The 23,099-nt window shown below is 48.3% G+C and overlaps 1 protein-coding gene across 2 annotated transcripts in view; it reads right to left on the reverse strand.

Moving 5' to 3' along the window:
• The window catches only part of FAM83H (family with sequence similarity 83 member H), an 88,878-nt gene that overhangs the window by 8,647 nt on the left and 57,132 nt on the right, over positions 1 to 23,099 (reverse strand). For both annotated transcript variants that reach the window (XM_056553554.1, XM_056553553.1), the window contains exons 2-3: positions 11,972 to 12,460; positions 3,839 to 4,003 (exon numbers count right to left, since the gene is read on the reverse strand). In XM_056553554.1, the coding sequence (XP_056409529.1) occupies positions 3,839 to 4,003; positions 11,972 to 12,427 (621 nt within the window). In that variant the 5' untranslated portion in view covers positions 12,428 to 12,460. The remainder of the gene's footprint in view (positions 1 to 3,838; positions 4,004 to 11,971; positions 12,461 to 23,099) is intronic.

The raw sequence follows: 23,099 nt of genomic DNA on the forward strand, positions 1-23,099 counted from the left end.
CAAACTGTCCTCTCCTCACACTGTCCTCCTCTCACACCGTCCTCCCCCAAACTGTCCTCCCCCACACTGTCCTCCCCTCCTACTGTACTCCCCTCACACCGTCCTCCCCTCACACCGTCCTCCCCTCACACCGTCCTCCCCTCACACCGTCCTCCTTTCCTACTGTCCTCCCCCCACACCATCCTCCCCTCACACCGTCCACCTCTCCTACTGTACTCCCCTCACGCCGTCCTCCCCTCACGCCGTCCTCCCCTCACGCCGTCCTCCCCTCACGCCGTCCTCCCCTCACGCCGTCCTCCCCTCTCACACCGTCCTCCCCTCTCACACCGTCCTCCCCTCTCACACCGTCCTCCCCTCTCACACCGTCCTCCCCTCTCACACAGTCCTCCCCTCTCACACAGTCCTCCCCTCTCACACAGTCCTCCCCTCTCACACAGTCCTCCCCTCTCACACCGTCCTCCCCTCTCACACCGTCCTCCCCTCTCACACCGTCCTCCCCTCTCACACCGTCCTCCCCTCTCACACCGTCCTCCTCTCTCACACCGTCCTCCTCTCTCACACCGTCCTCCTCTCTCACACCGTCCTCCTCTCTCACACCGTCCTCCTCTCTCCATCTCGCTGCCATCTTTTTCTGCCCGCTACAATCATTCTGCAGCTTTTGTATTATTTGTATAAACTTTTGGAAAAACACAAGTACAATCTCCAGTCATGACCCTTATATAGGAGCCGCTCCTCCGCCCTGAGGGGACAACACTACGCGGGGCCCGGACCACACAAAAAATACAAATATTATAGGAAGGAAGGAAGGAGAAGAAAGGAAGAGAGGGAAAGGGAAGGAGGAGGATAGAATAGGGAAGGAAGAGGAAGGAGGAGGATAGAATAGGGAAGGAAGAGGAAGGAGGAGGATAGAATAGGGAAGGAAGAGGAAGGAGGAGGATAGAATAGGGAAGGAAGAGGAAGGGGGTAGAATAGGAAAGGTAGAGGATAGAATAGGGAAGGAAGAGGATAGAATAGGGAAGGAAGAGGATAGAATAGGGAAGGAAGAGGATAGAATAGGGAAGAAAGAGGATAGAATAGGGAAGGAAGAGGATAGAATAGGGAAGGAAGAGGATAGAATAGGGAAGGAAGAGGATAGAATAGGGAAGGAAGAGGATAGAATAGGGAAGGAAGAGGATAGAATAGGGAAGGAAGAGGATAGAATAGGGAAGGAAGGGGATAGAATAAGGAAGGAAGAGGAAGGAGGAGGATAGAATAGGGAAGGAGGAGGATAGAATAGGGAAGGAAGAGGATAGAATAGGGAAGGAAGAGGATAGAATAGGGAAGGAAGAGGATAGAATAGGGAAGGAAGAGGATAGAATAGGGAAGGAAGAGGATAGAATAGGGAAGGAAGAGGATAGAATAGGGAAGGAAGAGGATAGAATAGGGAAGGAAGAGGATAGAATAGGGAAGGAAGAGGATAGAATAGGGAAGGAAGAGGATAGAATAGGGAAGGAAGGGGATAGAATAGGGAAGGAAGGGGATAGAATAAGGAAGGAAGAGGAAGGAGGAGGATAGAATAGGGAAGGAGGAGGATAGAATAGGGAAGGAAGAGGATAGAATAGGGAAGGAAGAGGATAGAATAGGGAAGGAAGAGGATAGAATAGGGAAGGAAGAGGATAGAATAGGGAAGGAAGAGGATAGAATAGGGAAGGAAGAGGATAGAATAGGGAAGGAAGAGGATAGAATAGGGAAGGAAGAGGATAGAATAGGGAAGGAAGAGGATAGAATAGGGAAGGAAGAGGATAGAATAGGGAAGGAAGGGGATAGAATAGGGAAGGAAGGGGATAGAATAGGGAAGGAAGGGGATAGAATAAGGAAGGAAGAGGAAGGAGGAGGATAGAATAGGGAAGGAGGAGGATAGAATAGGGAAGGAAGAGGATAGAATAGGGAAGGAAGAGGATAGAATAGGGAAGGAAGAGGATAGAATAGGGAAGGAAAAGGATAGAATAGGGAAGGAAGAGGATAGAATAGGGAAGGAAAAGGATAGAATAGGGAAGGAAGAGGATAGAAAATGGAAGGAAGAGGATAGAATAGGGAAGGAAGGGGATAGAATAGGGAAGGAAGGGGATAGAATAGGGAAGGAAGAGGAAGGAGGAGGATAGAATGAGGAAGGAGGAGGATAGAATAGGGAAGGAGGAGGATAGAATAGGGAAGGAAGAGGATAGAATAGGGAAGGAAGAGGATAGAATAGGGAAGGAAGAGGATAGAATAGGGAAGGAAGAGGATAGAATAGGGAAGGAAGCGGATAGAATAGGGAAGGAAAAGGGTAGAATAGGGAAGGAAGAGGATAGAATATGGAAGGAAAAGGATAGAATAGGGAAGGAAGGGGATAGAATAGGGAAGGAAGGGGATAGAATAGGGAAGGAAGGGGATAGAATAGGGAAGGAAGGGGATAGAATAGGGAAGGAAGGGGATAGAATAGGGAAGGAAGAGGACAGAATAGGGAAGGAAGAGGACAGAATAGGGAAGGAAGAGGAAGGAGGAGGATAGAATAGGGAAGGAAGGGGATAGAAAAGGGAAGGAAGGGGATAGAATAGGGAAGGAAGGGGATAGAATAGGGAAGGAAGGGGATAGAATAGGGAAGGAAGAGGACAGAATAGGGAAGGAAGAGGACAGAATAGGGAAGGAAGAGGAAGGAGGAGGATAGAATAGGGAAGGAAGATGATAGAATAGGGAAGGAAGAGGATAGAATAGGGAAGGAAAAGGATAGAATAGGGAAGGAAGAGGATAGAATAGGGAAGGAAAAGGATAGAATAGGGAAGGAAGAGGATAGAATAGGGAAGAAGGAGGAGGATAGAATAGGGAAGGAAGATGATAGAATAGGGAAGGAAAAGGATAGAATAGGGAAGGAAAAGGATAGAATAGGGAAGGAAGAGGATAGAATAGGGAAGGAAGAGGATAGAATAGGGAAGAAAGAGGATAGAATAGGGAAGGAAGGGGATGGAATAGGGAAGGAAGAGGATAGAATAGGGAAGGAAGGGGATGGAATAGGGAAGGAAGAGGACAGAATAGGGAAGGAAGAGGATAGAATAGGGAAGGAAGGGGATGGAATAGGGAAGGAAGAGGATAGAATACGAAAGGAAGAGGAAGGAAGAGGATAGAATAGGGAAGGAAGGGGACGGGAATAGCAAATAAAAAGAAGAAGATGGGAAGGGGATAGGAAAGGAAGAGGAAGGGGAAGAGCGTTATTTTGAAGGACAGTGCTTGGCACACATAATCAGAGTTACAGGGTGCACTGTTCTGCCCCCTCAGGTCCTACATAGGAATACCAGGATTTTCCCGTTAATTTGTATGATGCGATTAGTGCTGCAATGCTCTGCGCTCGAGTCTCTGTGTAACCTTCTGCAGATTTCAGTGTTCCTAGAGAGAAGTCCTATGTTCAGGATTTATGGTCCCGGTTTTACATTGATGACCCTTGCACCCCAGCATGTGGCTGAGGATTCTGGGAGTTCACAGTCTGCAGCTGCTGCAGCCCATCCCTGCAGTGTTTACTGATGGCGGAGCAAGAAGAGTCATCCCACCCGGACAGAGATTACACATGTACAGAAGACGTGCTCCCTAATTCAGGACCACGATGCTCTACAAGACCAACACCCCAGAGAGGGAGAACTCCGCCGACATTATGGGCTGGATGGACAAAATGTAAAACCCCTAAAAATGGTTTTATGACTCCAAGAGAAGGAACAGGACGCTCCTGGGCCCCAATGCAGAATCAATACCAGGGCCCCACGTACCACCTGCCATACATAATGTACCCCTGTAGGGCTGAATGCCCCCTTAGCCCCCCTATAGGCCTCACCTCCACAAAGTTCAGGTTAACCCTGCACTTAGATGCCATGTCAAGAAAGTGCTGAGAGTTCATCTCGTCCAGGATGATGTAGACAGGAATGCGCCGGGCAGCGGCGTCCAGGAGGTCCGAGAGGATGTCCACGTCAGTGAAGATGTCCATCACGATCCCAATCACCTAAACCAAAACAAAATGCACAAATAAAATACAGGGCAGTGGGACCCCAAAAATATGTCATTACACAGAGCAGTGCTCTGCAGACCCTACAGAGGTCAGGGGTACAATACTCTGCGTAACATAATGTGTATCTGTCATGGGAGGACAGCGGAGTCTGGAGGAGGACAGCGGAGTCTGGAGGAGGACAGCGGAGTCTGGAGGAGGAGAGGAGGACAGAGGAGTCTGGAGGAGGAGAGGAGGACAGAGGAGTCTGGAGGAGGACAGGACAGAGGAGTCTGGAGGAGGACAGAGGAGTCTGGAGGAGGAGAGGAGGACAGAGGAGTCTGGAGGAGGAGAGGACAGAGGAGTCTGGAGGAGGACAGAGGAGGAGAGGACAGAGGAGTCTGGAGGAGGACAGCGGAGTCTGGAGGAGGAGAGGAGGACAGAGGAGTCTGGAGGAGGAGAGGAGGACAGAGGAGTCTGGAGGAGGAGAGGAGGACAGAGGAGTCTGGAGGAGGAGAGGAGGACAGAGGAGTCTGGAGGAGGAGAGGAGGACAGAGGAGTCTGGAGGAGGACAGAGGAGTCTGGAGGAGGACAGAGGAGGAGAGGACAGAGGAGTCTGGAGGAGGACAGAGGAGGACAGAGGAGGAGAGAACAGAGGAGGACAGAGGAGTCTGGAGGAGATGACAGAGGACCCTGGAGGAGGAGGAGAGGACAGAGGAGTCTGGAGGACAGGGGAGTCTGGAGGAGGAGAGGAGGACAGAGGAGTGTGGAGGAGGGGACAGAGGAGTGTGGAGGAGGGGACAGAGGACCCTGGAGGAGGAGGACAGAGGACCCTGGAGGAGGAGGACAGAAGACCCTGGAGGAGGAGGACAGAGGACCCTGGAGGAGGAGGACAGAGGACCCTGGAGGAGGAGGAGAGAGGACCCTGGAGGAGGAGGACAGAGGACCCTGGAGGAGGAGGAGGAGAGGAAGACAGAGGAGTCTGGAGGAGGACAGGGGAGGAAAAGGCAGAGAAGTCTGGAGGAGGACAGAGGAGTCTGGAGGAGATGACAGAGGACCCTGGAGGAGGAGGAGGACAGAGAAGTCTGGAGGTGGACAAAGGAATCTGGAGGAGGACAGAGGAGAAGAGGACAGAGGAGGAGAGGACAGAGGAGTCTGGAGGAGGACAGAGGAGTCTGGAGGAGGAGAAGAGGACAGAGGAGTCTGGAGGAGAGGACAGAGGAGGAGAGGACAGAGGAGGAGAGGACAGAGGAGTCTGGATGAGGACAGAGGAGGAGAGGACAGAGGAGTCTGGAGGAGGACAGAGGAGTCTGGAGGAGGAGAAGAGGACAGAGGAGTCTGGAGGAGGACAAAGGTGGAGAGGACAGAGGAGTCTGGAGGAGGAGAAGAGGACAGAGGAGTCTGGAGGAGGACAAAGGTGGAGAGGACAGAGGAGTACCGGTGGGTTGTAGGGTGGTCTAGTAGAGATGAGGTGACTGATGGGTCTGGAAAACCAGAGGGAAAGTATTATAAATCCCACCAAATATCAGGGACAATATTCTAAACCCAACCAGATACCAGGGACAGAAAATTATTGACACCACCGGACTCCAGGGAAAATTTTATATACCCCTACTAGACCTAAGGCAAATTATTAGTATTAAAATACAAGACTCAAGGGATGAGGGATTATACCACTAGACACCAGGGACAGAGGGATTATACCACTAGACACCAGGGACAGAGGGATTATACCACTAGACTCCAGGGACAGAGGGATTATACCACTAGACTCCAGGGACAGAGGGATTATACCACTAGACTCCAGGGACAGAGGGATTATACCACTAGACTCCAGGGACAGAGGGATTATACCACTAGACACCAGGGACAAAGGGATTATACCACTAGACACCAGGCACAGAGGGATTATACCACTAGACTCCAGGGACAGAGGAATTATACCACTAGACTCCAGGGACAGAGGGATTATACCACTAGACACCAGGGACAGAGGGATTATACCACTAGACACCAGGGACAGAGGGATTATACCACTAGACTCCAGGGACAGAGGGATTATACCACTAGACACCAGGGACAGAGGGATTATACCACTAGACTCCAGGGACAGAGGGATTATACCACTAGACTCCAGGGACAGAGGGATTATACCACTAGACTCCAGGGACAGAGGGATTATACCACTAGACTCCAGGGACAGAGGGATTATACCACTAGACTCCAGGGACAGAGGGATCATACCACTAGACTCCAGGGACAGAGGGATCATATCACTCGACTCCAGGGACAGAGGGATTATACCACTAGACACCAGGGACAGAGGGATTATACCACTCGACTCCACGGACAGAGGGATTATACCACTAGACTCCAGGGACAGAAGGATTATACCACTAGACTCCAGGCACAGAGGGATTATACCACTAGACACCAGGGACAGAGGGATTATACCACTCGACTCCACGGACAGAGGGATTATGCCACTAGACTCCAGGGACAGAAGGATTATACCACTAGACTCCAGGCACAGAGGGATTATACCACTAGACACCAGGGACAGAGGGATTATACCACTCGACTCCACGGACAGAGGGATTATACCACTAGATTCCAGGGACAGAGGGATTATACCACTAGACTCCACGGACAGAGGGATTATACCACTCGACTCCACGGACAGAGGGATTATACCACTAGACTCCAGGGACAGAGGGATTATACCACTAGACTCCAGGGACAGAGGGATTATACCACTAGACTCCAGGGACAGAGGGATTATACCACTAGACACCAGGGACAGAGGGATTATACCACTAGACACCAGGGACAGAGGGATTATACCACTAGACTCCACGGACAGAGGGATTATACCACTAGACACCAGGGACAGAGGGATTATACCACTAGACTCCACGGACAGAGGGATTATACCACTAGACTAAACCTGGCACTGCCCATTACCTGCCCAATACCATCCCTACAGTGATCATGGTGGTGATGGGGGGTACATTGTATATAGTGATGGGGATACATTGTATATAGTGATGGGGGGTACATTGTATATAGTGATGGGGATACATTGTATATAGTGATGGGGATACATTGTATATAGTGATGGGGATACATTGTATATAGTGATGGGGGGTACATTGTATATAGTGATGGGGGGTACATTGTATATAGTGATGGGGATACATTGTATATAGTGATGGGGATACATTGTATATAGTGATGGGGGATACATTGTATATAGTGATGGGGGATACATTGTATATAGTGATGGGGGATACATTGTATATAGTGATGGGGATACATTGTATATAGTGATGGGGATACATTGTATATAGTGATGGGGGGTACATTGTATATAGTGATGGGGGGTACATTGTATATAGTGATGGGGGGTACATTGTATATAGTGATGGGGGGATACATTGTATATAGTGATGGGGATACATTGTATATAGTGATGGGGATACATTGTATATAGTGATGGGGGGATACATTGTATATAGTGATGGGGGGATACATTGTATATAGTGATGGGGGATACATTGTATATAGTAATGGGGGATACATTGTATATAGTGATGGGGATACATTGTATATAGTGATGGGGAATACATTGTATATAGTGATGGGGATACATTGTATATAGTGATGGGGGATACATTGTATATAGTGATGGGGATACATTGTATATAGTGATGGGGATACATTGTATATAGTGATGGGGATACATTGTATATAGTGATGGGGGATACATTGTATATAGTGATGGGGATACATTGTATATAGTGATGGGGATACATTGTATATAGTGATGGGGGTACATTGTATATAGTGATGGGGATACATTGTATATAGTGATGGGGGATACATTGTATATAGTGATGGGGGATACATTGTATATAGTGATGGGGATACATTGTATATAGTGATGGGGATACATTGTATATAGTGATGGGGGTACATTGTATATAGTGATGGGGGTACATTGTATATAGTGACGGGGGATACATTGTATATAGTGATGGGGATACATTGTATATAGTGACGGGGGATACATTGTATATAGTGACGGGGGATACATTGTATATAGTGACGGGGGATACATTGTATATAGTGACGGGGGATACATTGTATATAGTGACGGGGGATACATTGTATATAGTGATGGGGGTACATTGTATATAGTGATGGGGGTACATTGTATATAGTGATGGGGATACATTGTATATAGTGATGGGGGATACATTGTATATAGTGATGGGGGATACATTGTATATAGTGATGGGGGATACATTGTATATAGTGATGGGGGATACATTGTATATAGTGATGGGGATACATTGTATATAGTGATGGGGATACATTGTATATAGTGATGGGGGGTACATTGTATATAGTGATGGGGGGTACATTGTATATAGTGATGGGGGATACATTGTATATAGTGATGGGGGGTACATTGTATATAGTGATGGGGATACATTGTATATAGTGATGGGGGATACATTGTATATAGTGATGGGGGTACATTGTATATAGTGATGGGGGATACATTGTATATAGTGATGGGGATACATTGTATATAGTGATGGGGGATACATTGTATATAGTGATGGGGGATACATTGTATATAGTGATGGGGGATACATTGTATATAGTGATGGGGGATACATTGTATATAGTGATGGGGATACATTGTATATAGTGATGGGGATACATTGTATATAGTGATGGGGATACATTGTATATAGTGATGGGGATACATTGTATATAGTGATGGGGATACATTGTATATAGTGATGGGGGTACATTGTATATAGTGATGGGGGATACATTGTATATAGTGATGGGGGATACATTGTATATAGTGATGGGGGATACATTGTATATAGTGATGGGGGATACATTGTATATAGTGATGGGGATACATTGTATATAGTGATGGGGGATACATTGTATATAGTGATGGGGATACATTGTATATAGTGATGGGGGATACATTGTATATAGTGATGGGGGTACATTGTATATAGTGATGGGGGATACATTGTATATAGTGATGGGGATACATTGTATATAGTGATGGGGATACATTGTATATAGTGATGAGGATACATTGTATATAGTGATGGGGATACATTGTATATAGTGATGGGGATACATTGTATATAGTGATGGGGATACATTGTATATAGTGATGGGGATACATTGTATATAGTGATGGGGATACATTGTATATAGTGATGGGGATACATTGTATATAGTGATGGGGATACATTGTATATAGTGATGGGGGGTACATTGTATATAGTGATGGGGGGTACATTGTATATAGTGATGGGGGGTACATTGTATATAGTGATGGGGATACATTGTATATAGTGATGGGGGATACATTGTATATAGTGATGGGGGGTACATTGTATATAGTGATGGGGGATACATTGTATATAGTGATGGGGATACATTGTATATAGTGATGGGGATACATTGTATATAGTGATGGGGGATACATTGTATATAGTGATGGGGATACATTGTATATAGTCATGGGGATACATTGTATATAGTGATGGGGATACATTGTATATAGTGATGGGGATACATTGTATATAGTGATGGGGGTACATTGTATATAGTGATGGGGGAACATTGTATATAGTGATGGGGATACATTGTATATAGTGATGGGGGATACATTGTATATAGTGATGGGGGATACATTGTATATAGTGATGGGGATACATTGTATATAGTGATGGGGATACATTGTATATAGTGATGGGGATACATTGTATATAGTGATGGGGATACATTGTATATAGTGATGGGGATACATTGTATATAGTGATGGGGATACATTGTATATAGTGATGGGGGATACATTGTATATAGTGATGGGGGGTACATTGTATATAGTGATGGGGGATACATTGTATATAGTGATGGGGGATACATTGTATATAGTGATGGGGATACATTGTATATAGTGATGGGGGATACATTGTATATAGTGATGGGGGGTACATTGTATATAGTGATGGGGGATACATTGTATATAGTGATGGGGATACATTGTATATAGTGATGGGGATACATTGTATATAGTGATGGGGATACATTGTATATAGTGATGGGGGATACATTGTATATAGTGATGGGGGGTACATTGTATATAGTGATGGGGGATACATTGTATATAGTGATGGGGGATACATTGTATATAGTCATGGGGATACATTGTATATAGTGATGGGGGTACATTGTATATAGTGACGGGGGATACATTGTATATAGTGACGGGGGATACATTGTATATAGTGACGGGGGATACATTGTATATAGTGATGGGGGGATACATTGTATATAGTGATGGGGATACATTGTATATAGTGATGGGGATACATTTTATATAGTGATGGGGGATACAATGTATATAGTGATGGGGGGATACATTGTATATAGTGATGGGGATACATTGTATATAGTGATGGGGATACATTGTATATAGTGATGGGGATACATTGTATATAGTGATGGGGATACATTGTATATAGTGATGGGGATACATTGTATATAGTGATGAGGATACATTGTATATAGTGATGGGGATACATTGTATATAGTGATGGGGATACATTGTATATAGTGATGGGGGATACATTGTATATAGTGATGGGGGATACATTGTATATAGTGATGGGGATACATTGTATATAGTGATGGGGGATACATTTTATATAGTGATGGGGATACATTGTATATAGTGATGGGGGATACATTGTATATAGTGATGGGGATACATTGTATATAGTGATGGGGGATACATTGTATATAGTGATGGGGATACATTGTATATAGTGATGGGGATACATTGTATATAGTGATGGGGATACATTGTATATAGTGATGGGGATACATTGTATATAGTGATGGGGATACATTGTATATAGTGATGGGGATACATTGTATATAGTGATGGGGATACATTGTATATAGTGATGGGGGATACATTGTATATAGTGATGGGGATACATTGTATATAGTGATGGGGATACATTGTATATAGTGATGGGGATACATTGTATATAGTGATGGGGATACATTGTATATAGTGATGGGGGATACATTGTATATAGTGATGGGGATACATTGTATATAGTGATGGGGATACATTGTATATAGTGATGAGGATACATTGTATATAGTGATGGGGGATACATTGTATATAGTGATGGGGATACATTGTATATAGTGATGGGGATACATTGTATATAGTGATGGGGGATACATTGTATATAGTGATGGGGATACATTGTATATAGTGATGGGGATACATTGTATATAGTGATGGGGATACATTGTATATAGTGATGGGGATACATTGTATATAGTGATGGGGATACATTGTATATAGTGATGGGGATACATTGTATATAGTGATGGGGATACATTGTATATAGTGATGAGGATACATTGTATATAGTGATGGGGGATACATTGTATATAGTGATGGGGATACATTGTATATAGTGATGGGGATACATTGTATATAGTGATGGGGGATACATTGTATATAGTGATGGGGGGTACATTGTATATAGTGATGAGGATACATTGTATATAGTGATGGGGGATACATTGTATATAGTGATGGGGGAACATTGTATATAGTGATGGGAATACATTGTATATAGTGATGGGGATACATTGTATATAGTGATGGGGATACATTGTATATAGTGATGGGGGATACATTGTATATAGTGATGGGGGATACATTGTATATAGTGACGGGGGATACATTGTATATAGTGACGGGGGATACATTGTATATAGTGATGGGGATACATTGTATATAGTGATGGGGATACATTGTATATAGTGATGGGGATACATTGTATATAGTGATGGGGATACATTGTATATAGTGATGGGGGATACATTGTATATACCGTTGCGGGTTCTCACCTGCTGTGCGGAGCGGATCATCCTCCTCACCTCCTCCTTTATACTGGGGTTCTCCGGTGGGGGGGGATGTATCAGGGTGGTCACCTCTGTCCCCTGGAAAGCGTAGACCGTGGGCCACCCAAGGTCCAGCTCCGGTGCGGCGGTGTCGGAGTGCATGGGCCAGTAGGTCCCCGAGGAGCCGTCATCTTCCTCTTGTCCACTATACACAGGGTCTGAATATAGACTTTCCTGGGTGGGCTCTGGGGGTCTCTGCAGGTATTTTGAGATGTGGTCGATTTCTGAATGACACAAGAAGTCCGGAGCCCCCTCCTCTACAAGGAAGCGCTCATACGCCTCCGGCCCCTCCTCCGCTAGGACATCTATAGCAATGCGGTAATACTCTTTGTAGTGCGGGGGGAGGTAATTGGGGTCCAGCGGGTTGTCCCCCTGAGAGGAGCTCTGGGACCGGCGTGCCATGGGTCTACACCAGGGAGACGGGAGAGAAGAGACCTGGAAAGAAGCACAAAAAAGCCATTACTTAAAGAAGACCCCCGACCCTCCCGCAAGATGGAAACGGCATGCTGGGTAATGGCTATCATACATCAGAGTGCTGGAGTAATGCATGCTGGGTGATATGTCAGGGTGATGCAGTGGTGTATGCTGGGTGATCTGTCAGGGTGCTGCAGTGGTGTATGCTGGGTGATATGTCAGGGTGCTGCAGTGGTGTATGCTGGGTGATATGTCAGGGTGATGCAGTGGTGTATGCTGGGTGATATGTCAGGGTGATGCAGTGGTGTATGCTGGGTGATATGTCAGGGTGCTGCAGTGGTGTATGCTGGGTGATATGTCAGGGTGCTGCAGTGGTGTATGCTGGGTGATCTGTCAGGGTGATGCAGTGGTGCATGCTGGGTGATCTGTCAGGGTGCTGCAGTGGTGTATGCTGGGTGATCTGTCCCTGCTGCAGTGGTGTATGCTGGGTGATCTGTCAGGGTGCTGCAGCGGTGTATGCTGGGTGATCTGTCAGGGTGCTGCAGTGGTGTATGCTGGGTGATATATCAGGGTGGTGCATGCTGGGTGATATATCAGGGTGCTGCAGTGGTGTATGCTGGGTGATCTGTCAGGGTGCTGCAGTGGTGCATGCTGGGTGATCTGTCAGGGTGCTGCAGTAGTGCATGCTGGGTGATCTGTCAGGGTGCTGCAGTGGTGCATGCTGGGTGATATGTCAGGGTGCTGCAGCGGTGTATGCCGGGTGATATGTCAGGGTGCTGCAGTGGTGTATGCTGGGTGATCTGTCAGGGTGCTGCAGCGGTGTATGCTGGGTGATCTGTCAGGGTGCTGCAGTGGTGTATGCTGGGTGATCTGTCAGGGTGCTGCAGTGGTGTATGCTGGGTGATATGTCAGGGTGCTGCAGTGGTGTATGCTGGGTGATATGTCAGGGTGCTGCAGCGGTGTATGCTGGGTGATATGTCAGGGTGCTGCAGTGGTGTATGCTGGGTGATCTGTCCCTGCTGCAGCGGTGCATGCCGGGTGATATGTCAGGGTGCTGCAGTGGTGTATGCTGGGTGATCTGTCAGGGTGCTGCAGTGGTGTATGCTGGGTGATATGTCAGGGTGCTGCAGTGGTGTATGCTGGGTGATATGTCAGGGTGCTGCAGTGGTGTATGCTGGGTGATCTGTCAGGGTGATGCAGTGGTGTATGCTGGGTGATATGTCAGGGTGCTGCAGTGGTGTATGCTGGGTGATCTGTCAGGGTGCTGCAGCGGTGTATGCTGGGTGATATGTCAGGGTGCTGCAGTGGTGTATGCTGGGTGATATGTCAGGGTGCTGCAGTGGTGTATGCTGGGTGATCTGTCAGGGTGCTGCAGTGGTGCATGCTGGGTGATCTGTCGGTGCTGCAGTGGTGTATGCTGGGTGATCTGTCAGGGTGCTGCAGTGGTGTATGCTGGGTGATCTGTCCCTGCTGCAGTGGTGTATGCTGGGTGATCTGTCAGGGTGCTGCAGTGGTGTATGCTGGGTGATATGTCAGGGTGCTGCAGTGGTGTATGCTGGGTGATCTGTCAGGGTGCTGCAGTGGTGCATGCTGGGTGATCTGTCAGGGTGCTGCAGTGGTGTATGCTGGGTGATATGTCAGGGTGCTGCAGTGGTGTATGCTGGGTGATCTGTCAGGGTGATGCAGTGGTGCATGCTGGGTGATCTGTCAGGGTGCTGCAGCGGTGTATGCTGGGTGATATGTCAGGGTGCTGCAGTGGTGCATGCTGGGTGATCTGTCAGGGTGATGCAGTGGTGCATGCTGGGTGATCTGTCAGGGTGATGCAGTGGTGTATGCTGGGTGATATGTCAGGGTGCTGCAGCGGTGTATGCTGGGTGATATGTCAGGGTGCTGCAGTGGTGTATGCTGGGTGATATGTCAGGGTGCTGCAGTGGTGTATGCTGGGTGATCTGTCAGGGTGCTGCAGTGGTGCATGCTGGGTGATATGTCAGGGTGCTGCAGTGGTGTATGCTGGGTGATATGTCAGGGTGCTGCAGTGGTGCATGCTGGGTGATATGTCAGGGTGCTGCAGTGGTGTATGCTGGGTGATATGTCAGGGTGCTGCAGTGGTGTATGCTGGGTGATCTGTCAGGGTGATGCAGTGGTGCATGCTGGGTGATCTGTCAGGGTGCTGCAGCGGTGTATGCTGGGTGATATGTCAGGGTGCTGCAGTGGTGTATGCTGGGTGATCTGTCAGGGTGCTGCAGCGGTGTATGCTGGGTGATATGTCAGGGTGCTGCAGTGGTGTATGCTGGGTGATCTGTCAGGGTGCTGCAGTGGTGTATGCTGGGTGATATGTCAGGGTGCTGCAGTGGTGTATGCTGGGTGATATGTCAGGGTGCTGCAGTGGTGTGTGCTGGGTGATCTGTCAGGGTGCTGCAGCGGTGTATGCTGGGTGATCTGTCAGGGTGCTGCAGTGGTGTATGCTGGGTGATATGTCAGGGTGCTGCAGTGGTGTATGCTGGGTGATCTGTCAGGGTGCTGCAGTGGTGTATGCTGGGTGATCTGTCAGGGTGCTGCAGTGGTGCATGCTGGGTGATATATCAGGGTGCTGCAGTGGTGTATGCTGGGTGATATATCAGGGTGCTGCAGTGGTGTATGCTGGGTGATATATCAGGGTGCTGCAGTGGTGTATGCTGGGTGATATGTCAGGGTGCTGCAGTGGTGTATGCTGGGTGATATGTCAGGGTGCTGCAGTGGTGTATGCTGGGTGATCTGTCAGGGTGATGCAGTGGTGTATGCTGGGTGATATGTCAGGGTGCTGCAGTGGTGTATGCTGGGTGATCTGTCAGGGTGATGCAGTGGTGTATGCTGGGTGATCTGTCAGGGTGCTGCAGTGGTGCATGCTGGGTGATATGTCAGGGTGCTGCAGTGGTGTATGCTGGGTGATCTGTCAGGGTGCTGCAGTGGTGTATGCTGGGTGATATGTCAGGGTGCTGCAGTGGTGTATGCTGGGTGATATATCTGGGTGCTGCAGTGGTGTATGCTGGGTGATATATCAGGGTGCTGCAGTGGTGCATGCTGGGTGATATGTCAGGGTGCTGCAGTGGTGTATGCCGGGTGATCTGTCAGGGTGATGCAGTGGTGCATGCCGGGTGATCTGTCAGGGTGCTGCAGTGGTGCATGCTGGGTGATATGTCAGGGTGCTGCAGTGGTGTATGCTGGGTGATCTGTCAGGGTGATGCAGCGGTGCATGCTGGGTGATCTGTCAGGGTGCTGCAGCGGTGTATGCTGGGTGATATGTCAGGGTGCTGCAGCGGTGCATGCTGGGTGATATGTCAGGGTGCTGCAGCGGTGCATGCTGGGTGATATGTCAGGGTGCTGCAGTGGTGTATGCTGGGTGATCTGTCAGGGTGATGCAGTGGTGCATGCTGGGTGATCTGTCAGGGTGCTGCAGCGGTGTATGCTGGGTGATATGTCAGGGTGCTGCAGCGGTGCATGCTGGGTGATATGTCAGGGTGCTGCAGTGGTGTATGCTGGGTGATATGTCAGGGTGATGCAGTGGTGCATGCTGGGTGATCTGTCAGGGTGCTGCAGTGGTGTATGCTGGGTGATATGTCAGGGTGCTGCAGTGGTTTATGCCGGGTGATCTGTCAGGGTGATGCAGTGGTGCATGCCGGGTGATCTGTCAGGGTGCTGCAGTGGTGTATGCTGGGTGATATGTCAGGGTGCTGCAGTGGTGTATGCTGGGTGATCTGTCAGGGTGCTGCAGTGGTGTATGCTGGGTGATCTGTCAGGGTGCTGCAGTGGTGCATGCTGGGTGATATGTCAGGGTGCTGCAGTGGTGCATGCTGGGTGATATGTCAGGGTGCTGCAGTGGTGCATGCTGGGTGATATGTCAGGGTGCTGCAGTGGTGCATGCTGGGTGATCTTTCGGTGCTGCAGTGGTGTATGCCGGGTGATATGTCAGGGTGCTGCAGTGGTGTATGCTGGGTGATCTGTCAGGGTGCTGCAGTGGTGTATGCTGGGTGATCTGTCAGGGTGCTGCAGTGGTGTATGCTGGGTGATCTGTCAGGGTGCTGCAGTGGTGTATGCTGGGTGATCTGTCAGGGTGCTGCAGTGGTGTATGCCGGGTGATATGTCAGGGTGCTGCAGTGGTGTATGCTGGGTGATATGTCAGGGTGCTGCAGTGGTGTATGCTGGGTGATATGTCAGGGTGCTGCAGTGGTGTATGCCGGGTGATATGTCAGGGTGCTGCAGTGGTGCATGCTGGGTGATATGTCAGGGTGCTGCAGTGGTGTATGCTGGGTGATATGTCTGGGTGCTGCAGTGGTGTATGCTGGGTGATATGTCAGGGTGCTGCAGTGGTGTATGCTGGGTGATATGTCAGGGTGCTGCAGTGGTGTATGCCGGGTGATATGTCAGGGTGCTGCAGTGGTGTATGCTGGGTGATATGTCAGGGTGCTGCAGTGGTGTATGCTGGGTGATATGTCAGGGTGCTGCAGTGGTGTATGCTGGGTGATATGTCAGGGTGCTGCAGTGGTGTATGCTGGGTGATATGTCAGGGTGATGCAGTGGTGCATGCTGGGTGATATGTCAGGGTGCTGCAGTGGTGTATGCTGGGTGATATGTCAGGGTGCTGCAGTGGTTTATGCTGGGTGATCTGTCAGGGTGCTGCAGCGGTGTATGCTGGGTGATATGTCAGGGTGCTGCAGTGGTGTATGCTGGGTGATCTGTCAGGGTGCTGCAGTGGTGCATGCTGGGTGATATGTCAGGGTGCTGCAGTGGTGCATGCTGGGTGATATGTCAGGGTGCTGCAGTGGTGCATGCTGGGTGATATGTCAGGGTGCTGCAGTGGTGCATGCTGGGTGATATGTCAGGGTGCTGCAGTGGTGCATGCTGGGTGATCTGTCGGTGCTGCAGTGGTGTATGCCGGGTGATATGTCAGGGTGCTGCAGTGGTGTATGCTGGGTGATATGTCTGGGTGCTGCAGTGGTGTATGCTGGGTGATATGTCAGGGTGCTGCAGTGGTGTATGCTGGGTGATATGTCAGGGTGCTGCAGTGGTGTATGCTGGGTGATATGTCTGGGTGCTGCAGTGACACCCTCTGGGTGCTGAGCCGTTCTGGGTGTGACCTGGATTTACAATGAGACATTTATGAATGGAATTTAAGAGGATTTGCGCTCTCGGCTTCTGACACAAACATTGTATAAACAAACATAAAGCGTCAGCGGGTCCACCCAAAACACTAAAACCCCAAACCAATAACGTCCCCATGATGCCGAAAACATGGACACCGATCAGAGGGCCCCGGCGTCTGGACCAGCACCGCCCTCCCCTGGAATATTCCAGCATATCTAGGTTATATACACGGGAGACGCCTACACAGGTGGCAGCTAAGGAGGCCCCGGGGCCCAGGATCAGAGTCTCCTACAACCAGGTGCAGTGACTGACACCCGGTAGAGCCCACCCTGCCCCGGCCCCCAGTGACTGACACCCAGCGGAGACCACCCTGCCCCGGCCCACAGTGACTGACACCCAGCGGAGACCACCCTGCCCCGGCCCACAGTGACTGACACCTGGTGGAGCCCACCCTGCCCCGGCCCCCAGTGACTGACACCTGATGGAGCCCACCCTGCCCCGGCCCACAGTGACTGATGCCCAGTGGAGACCACCCTGCCCCAGCCCTCAGTGACTGACACCCAGCGGAGACCACCCTGCCCCGGCCCCCAGTGACTGACACCTGGTGGAGCCCACCCTGCCCCGGCCCACAGTGACTGACGCCCAGTGGAGCCCACCCTGCCCCGGCCCCCAGTGACTGACACCTGGTGGAGCCCACCCTGCCCCGGCCTCCAGTGACTGACACCTGATGGAGCCCACCCTGCCCTGGCCCCCAGTGACTGACACCCGGTGGAGCCCACCCTGCCCCGGCCCCCAGTGACTGACACCCGGTAAAGCCCACCCTGCCCCGGCCCCCAGTGACTGACACCCGGTAGAGCCCACCCTGCCCCGGCCCCCAGTGACTGACACCCGGTAGAGCCCACTCTGCCCAGGCCCCCAGTGACTGACACCCGATGGAGCCCACCCTGCCCCGGCCCTCAGTGACGGACACCTGGTGGAGCCCACCCTGCCCCCAGTGACTGACACCAGATGGAGCCCACCCTGCCCCGGCCCTCAGTGACTGACACCTGATGGAGCCCACCCTGCCCCGGCCCTCAGTGACTGACACCTGATGGAGCCCACCCTGCCCCCAGTGACTGACACCCGGTGGAGCCCACCCTGCCCCGGCCCTCAGTGACAGACACCAGGTGGAGCCCACCCTGCCCCGGCCCTCAGTGACAGACACCAGGTGGAGCCCACCCTGCCCCGGCCCTCAGTGACTGACACCTGATGGAGCCCACCCTGCCCCCAGTGACTGACACCCGGTGGAGCCCACCCTGCCCCCAGTGAGTGACACCCGGTGGAGCCCACCCTGCCCCCAGTGACTGACACCAGATGGAGCCCACCCTGCCCCCAGTGACTGACACCAGATGGAGCCCACCCTGCCCCCAGTGACTGACACCTGATGGAGCCCACCCTGCCCCCAGTGACTGACACCTGATGGAGCCCACCCTGCCCCCAGTGACTGACACCTGATGGAGCCCACCCTGCCCCCAGTGACTGACACCTGATGGAGCCCACCCTGCCCCCAGTGACTGACACCCGGTGGAGCCCACCCTGTCCCGGCCCGCACTATGTCAGGAGTACCTCTATATAAAGACTGGAGGGCGAGTGTTTTGCCCCCTCAGGTGATTTGTTTTGTGCTCATATTTCAGGGTATTTATTGTTTTTAATAATGTGTTTTTTGTTCCATTGTATAATAATAAATATTGATACAATTTTCCTATAATTAATTCTGGGTACATCCTATTGTTAGTGAATTTCTTTTTATGAATTACAGGAAGAATTCACAAAGAAAATGTCTTCACAGTCAGGTCTGATCCCGACCACTTACTACACTACAACTCCCAGCATGTTCTGTGTCCTGCCGCAGTGGTTCTGTGTAGATAAGGTTCATGAAGCCCGGGGAGGTTCTCCATCCACCAATGAGAAATATGGCGGCTGCAGAGTAGGCTGGGTCCTCACCACATGGCTGTGTTATGGGGAATCCCTCTGTTCGCCATGTTGTGTGTGTATATATATGTAACGGGCCCATCCCCCCTTCTCACACTCACATGAATACCTGAGCCTTAGCGCTGCTGTTTTCGGATGTTGTACGGTCGCTGACAGATGTCTCTGTTCCCCCCCCCCCCCCCCCCCCCAGTGTCACCAGTCCAGCCAGTCCTCATACAGCCCCATAATGCTGCAGCTGCACAATGTAAGGAATGGGGCCAGAAACTTCAAAATAGTAGAACCACATTTTTGTTCCAAATATAGAAAAAGAAAAAAAAGGCAAAAAATACACAAGATTAGAAATAATACAGATAATCTACATGTACATCTGGTGCCGGCGCTCAGTACAGTGAATATATTTCAGGATCTTATCGTCTGGAGCCTCAGTACAGTGAATATATTTCAGGATCTTATCGTCTGGTTCCTCAGTACAGTGAATATATTTCAGGATCTTATCGTCTGGTTCCTCAGTACAGTGAATATATTTCAGTATCTTATCGTCTGGTTCCTCAGTACAGTGAATATATTTCAGGATCTTATCGTCTGGTCCCTCAGTACAGTGAATATATTTCAGGATCTTATCGTCTGGTTCCTCAGTACAGTGAATATATTTCAGGATCTTATCGTCTGGTCCCTCAGTACAGTGAATATATTTCAGGATCTTATCGTCTGGTTCCTCAGTACAGTGAATATATTTCAGGATCTTATCGTCTGGTTCCTCAGTACAGTGAATATATTTCAGGATCTTATCGTCTGGCTCCTCAGTACAGTGAATATATTTCAGGATCTTATCGTCTGGCTCCTCAGTACAGTGAATATATTTCAGTATCTTAGCGTCTGGTTCCTCAGTACAGTGAATATATTTCAGTATCTTATCGTCTGGTTCCTCAGTACAGTGAATATATTTCAGGATCTTATCGTCTGGTCCCTCAGTACAGTGAATATATTTCAGGATCTTATCGTCTGGTTCCTCAGTACAGTGAATATATTTCAGGATCTTAGTGTCTGGTTCCTCAGTACAGTGAATATATTTCAGGATCTTAGCGTCTGGTTCCTCAGTACAGTGAATATATTTCAGGATCTTATCGTCTGGTTCCTCAGTACAGTGAATATATTTCAGTATCTTATCGTCTGGTTCCTCAGTACAGTGAATATATTTCAGGATCTTATCGTCTGGTTCCTCGGTACAGTGAATATATTTCAGGATCTTATCGTCTGGTTCCTCAGTACAGTGAATATATTTCAGGATCTTATCGTCTGGTTCCTCAGTACAGTGAATATATTTCAGTATCTTATCGTCTGGTTCCTCAGTACAGTGAATATATTTCAGGATCTTATCGTCTGGTTCCTCAGTACAGTGAATATATTTCAGGATCTTATCGTCTGGTTCCTCAGTACAGTGAATATATTTCAGGATCTTATCGTCTGGTTCCTCAGTACAGTGAATATATTTCAGGATCTTATCGTCTGGTTCCTCAGTACAGTGAATATATTTCAGGATCTTATCGTCTGGTTCCTCAGTACAGTGAATATATTTCAGGATCTTATCGTCTGGTTCCTCAGTACAGTGAATATATTTCAGGATCTTATCGTCTGGTTCCTCAGTACAGTGAATATATTTCAGGATCTTATCGTCTGGTTCCTCAGTACAGTGAATATATTTCAGGATCTTATCGTCTGGTTCCTCGGTACAGTGAATATATTTCAGGATCTTATCGTCTGGTTCCTCAGTACAGTGAATATATTTCAGGATCTTATCGTCTGGTTCCTCAGTACAGTGAATATATTTCAGTATCTTATCGTCTGGTTCCTCGGTACAGTGAATATATTTCAGTATCTTATCGTCTGGTTCCTCGGTACAGTGAATATATTTCAGGATCTTAGCGTCTGGAGCCTCAGTACAGTGAATATATTTCAGTATCTTAGCGTCTGGTTCCTCAGTACAGTGAATATATTTCAGGATCTTAGCGTCTGGAGCCTCAGTACAGTGAATATATTTCAGTATCTTAGCGTCTGGTTCCTCAGTACAGTGAATATATTTCAGGATCTTATCGTCTGGTTCCTCGGTACAGTGAATATATTTCAGTATCTTATCGTCTGGTTCCTCGGTACAGTGAATATATTTCAGGATCTTATCGTCTGGTTCCTCAGTACAGTGAATATATTTCAGGATCTTAGCGTCTGGTTCCTCAGTACAGTGAATATATTTCAGGATCTTATCGTCTGGTTCCTCAGTACAGTGAATATATTTCAGGATCTTATCGTCTGGTTCCTCAGTACAGTGAATATATTTCAGGATCTTATAGTCTGGTCCCTCAGTACAGTGAATATATTTCAGGATCTTATTGTCTGGTTCCTCAGTACAGTGAATATATTTCAGTATCTTATCGTCTGGTTCCTCAGTACAGTGAATATATTTCAGGATCTTATCGTCTGGTTCCTCAGTACAGTGAATATATTTCAGGATCTTATCGTCTGGTTCCTCGGTACAGTGAATATATTTCAGGATCTTATCGTCTGGTTCCTCAGTACAGTGAATATATTTCAGGATCTTATCGTCTGGTTCCTCAGTACAGTGAATATATTTCAGTATCTTATCGTCTGGTTCCTCAGTACAGTGAATATATTTCAGTATCTTATCGTCTGGTTCCTCGGTACAGTGAATATATTTCAGGATCTTAGCGTCTGGAGCCTCAGTACAGTGAATATATTTCAGTATCTTATCGTCTGGCTCCTCAGTACAGTGAATATATTTCAGGATCTTATCGTCTGGTTCCTCAGTACAGTGAATATATTTCAGTATCTTATCGTCTGGTTCCTCGGTACAGTGAATATATTTCAGGATCTTATCGTCTGGTTCCTCAGTACAGTGAATATATTTCAGGATCTTAGCGTCTGGTTCCTCAGTACAGTGAATATATTTCAGGATCTTATCGTCTGGTTCCTCAGTACAGTGAATATATTTCATTATCTTAGCGTCTGGTTCCTCAGTACAGTGAATATATTTCAGGATCTTATCGTCTGGTCCCTCAGTACAGTGAATATATTTCAGGATCTTATCGTCTGGTTCCTCAGTACAGTGAATATATTTCAGGATCTTATCGTCTGGTTCCTCAGTACAGTGAATATATTTCAGTATCTTATCGTCTGGTTCCTCGGTACAGTGAATATATTTCAGGATCTTAGCGTCTGGTCCCTCAGTACAGTGAATATATTTCAGGATCTTAGCGTCTGGAGCCTCAGTACAGTGAATATATTTCAGGATCTTATCGTCTGGTTCCTCAGTACAGTGAATATATTTCAGGATCTTATCGTCTGGTTCCTCAGTACAGTGAATATATTTCAGGATCTTAGCGTCTGGTTCCTCGGTACAGTGAATATATTTCAGGATCTTATCATCTGGTTCCTCAGTACAGTGAATATATTTCAGGATCTTAGCGTCTGGTCCCTCAGTACAGTGAATATATTTCAGTATCTTATCGTCTGGTCCCTCAGTACAGTGAATATATTTCAGGATCTTATCGTCTGG

Source organism: Hyla sarda, unplaced genomic scaffold, assembly GCF_029499605.1.
Source record: "Hyla sarda isolate aHylSar1 unplaced genomic scaffold, aHylSar1.hap1 scaffold_327, whole genome shotgun sequence".
In the NCBI taxonomy this organism is placed as follows: domain Eukaryota; kingdom Metazoa; phylum Chordata; class Amphibia; order Anura; family Hylidae; genus Hyla; species Hyla sarda.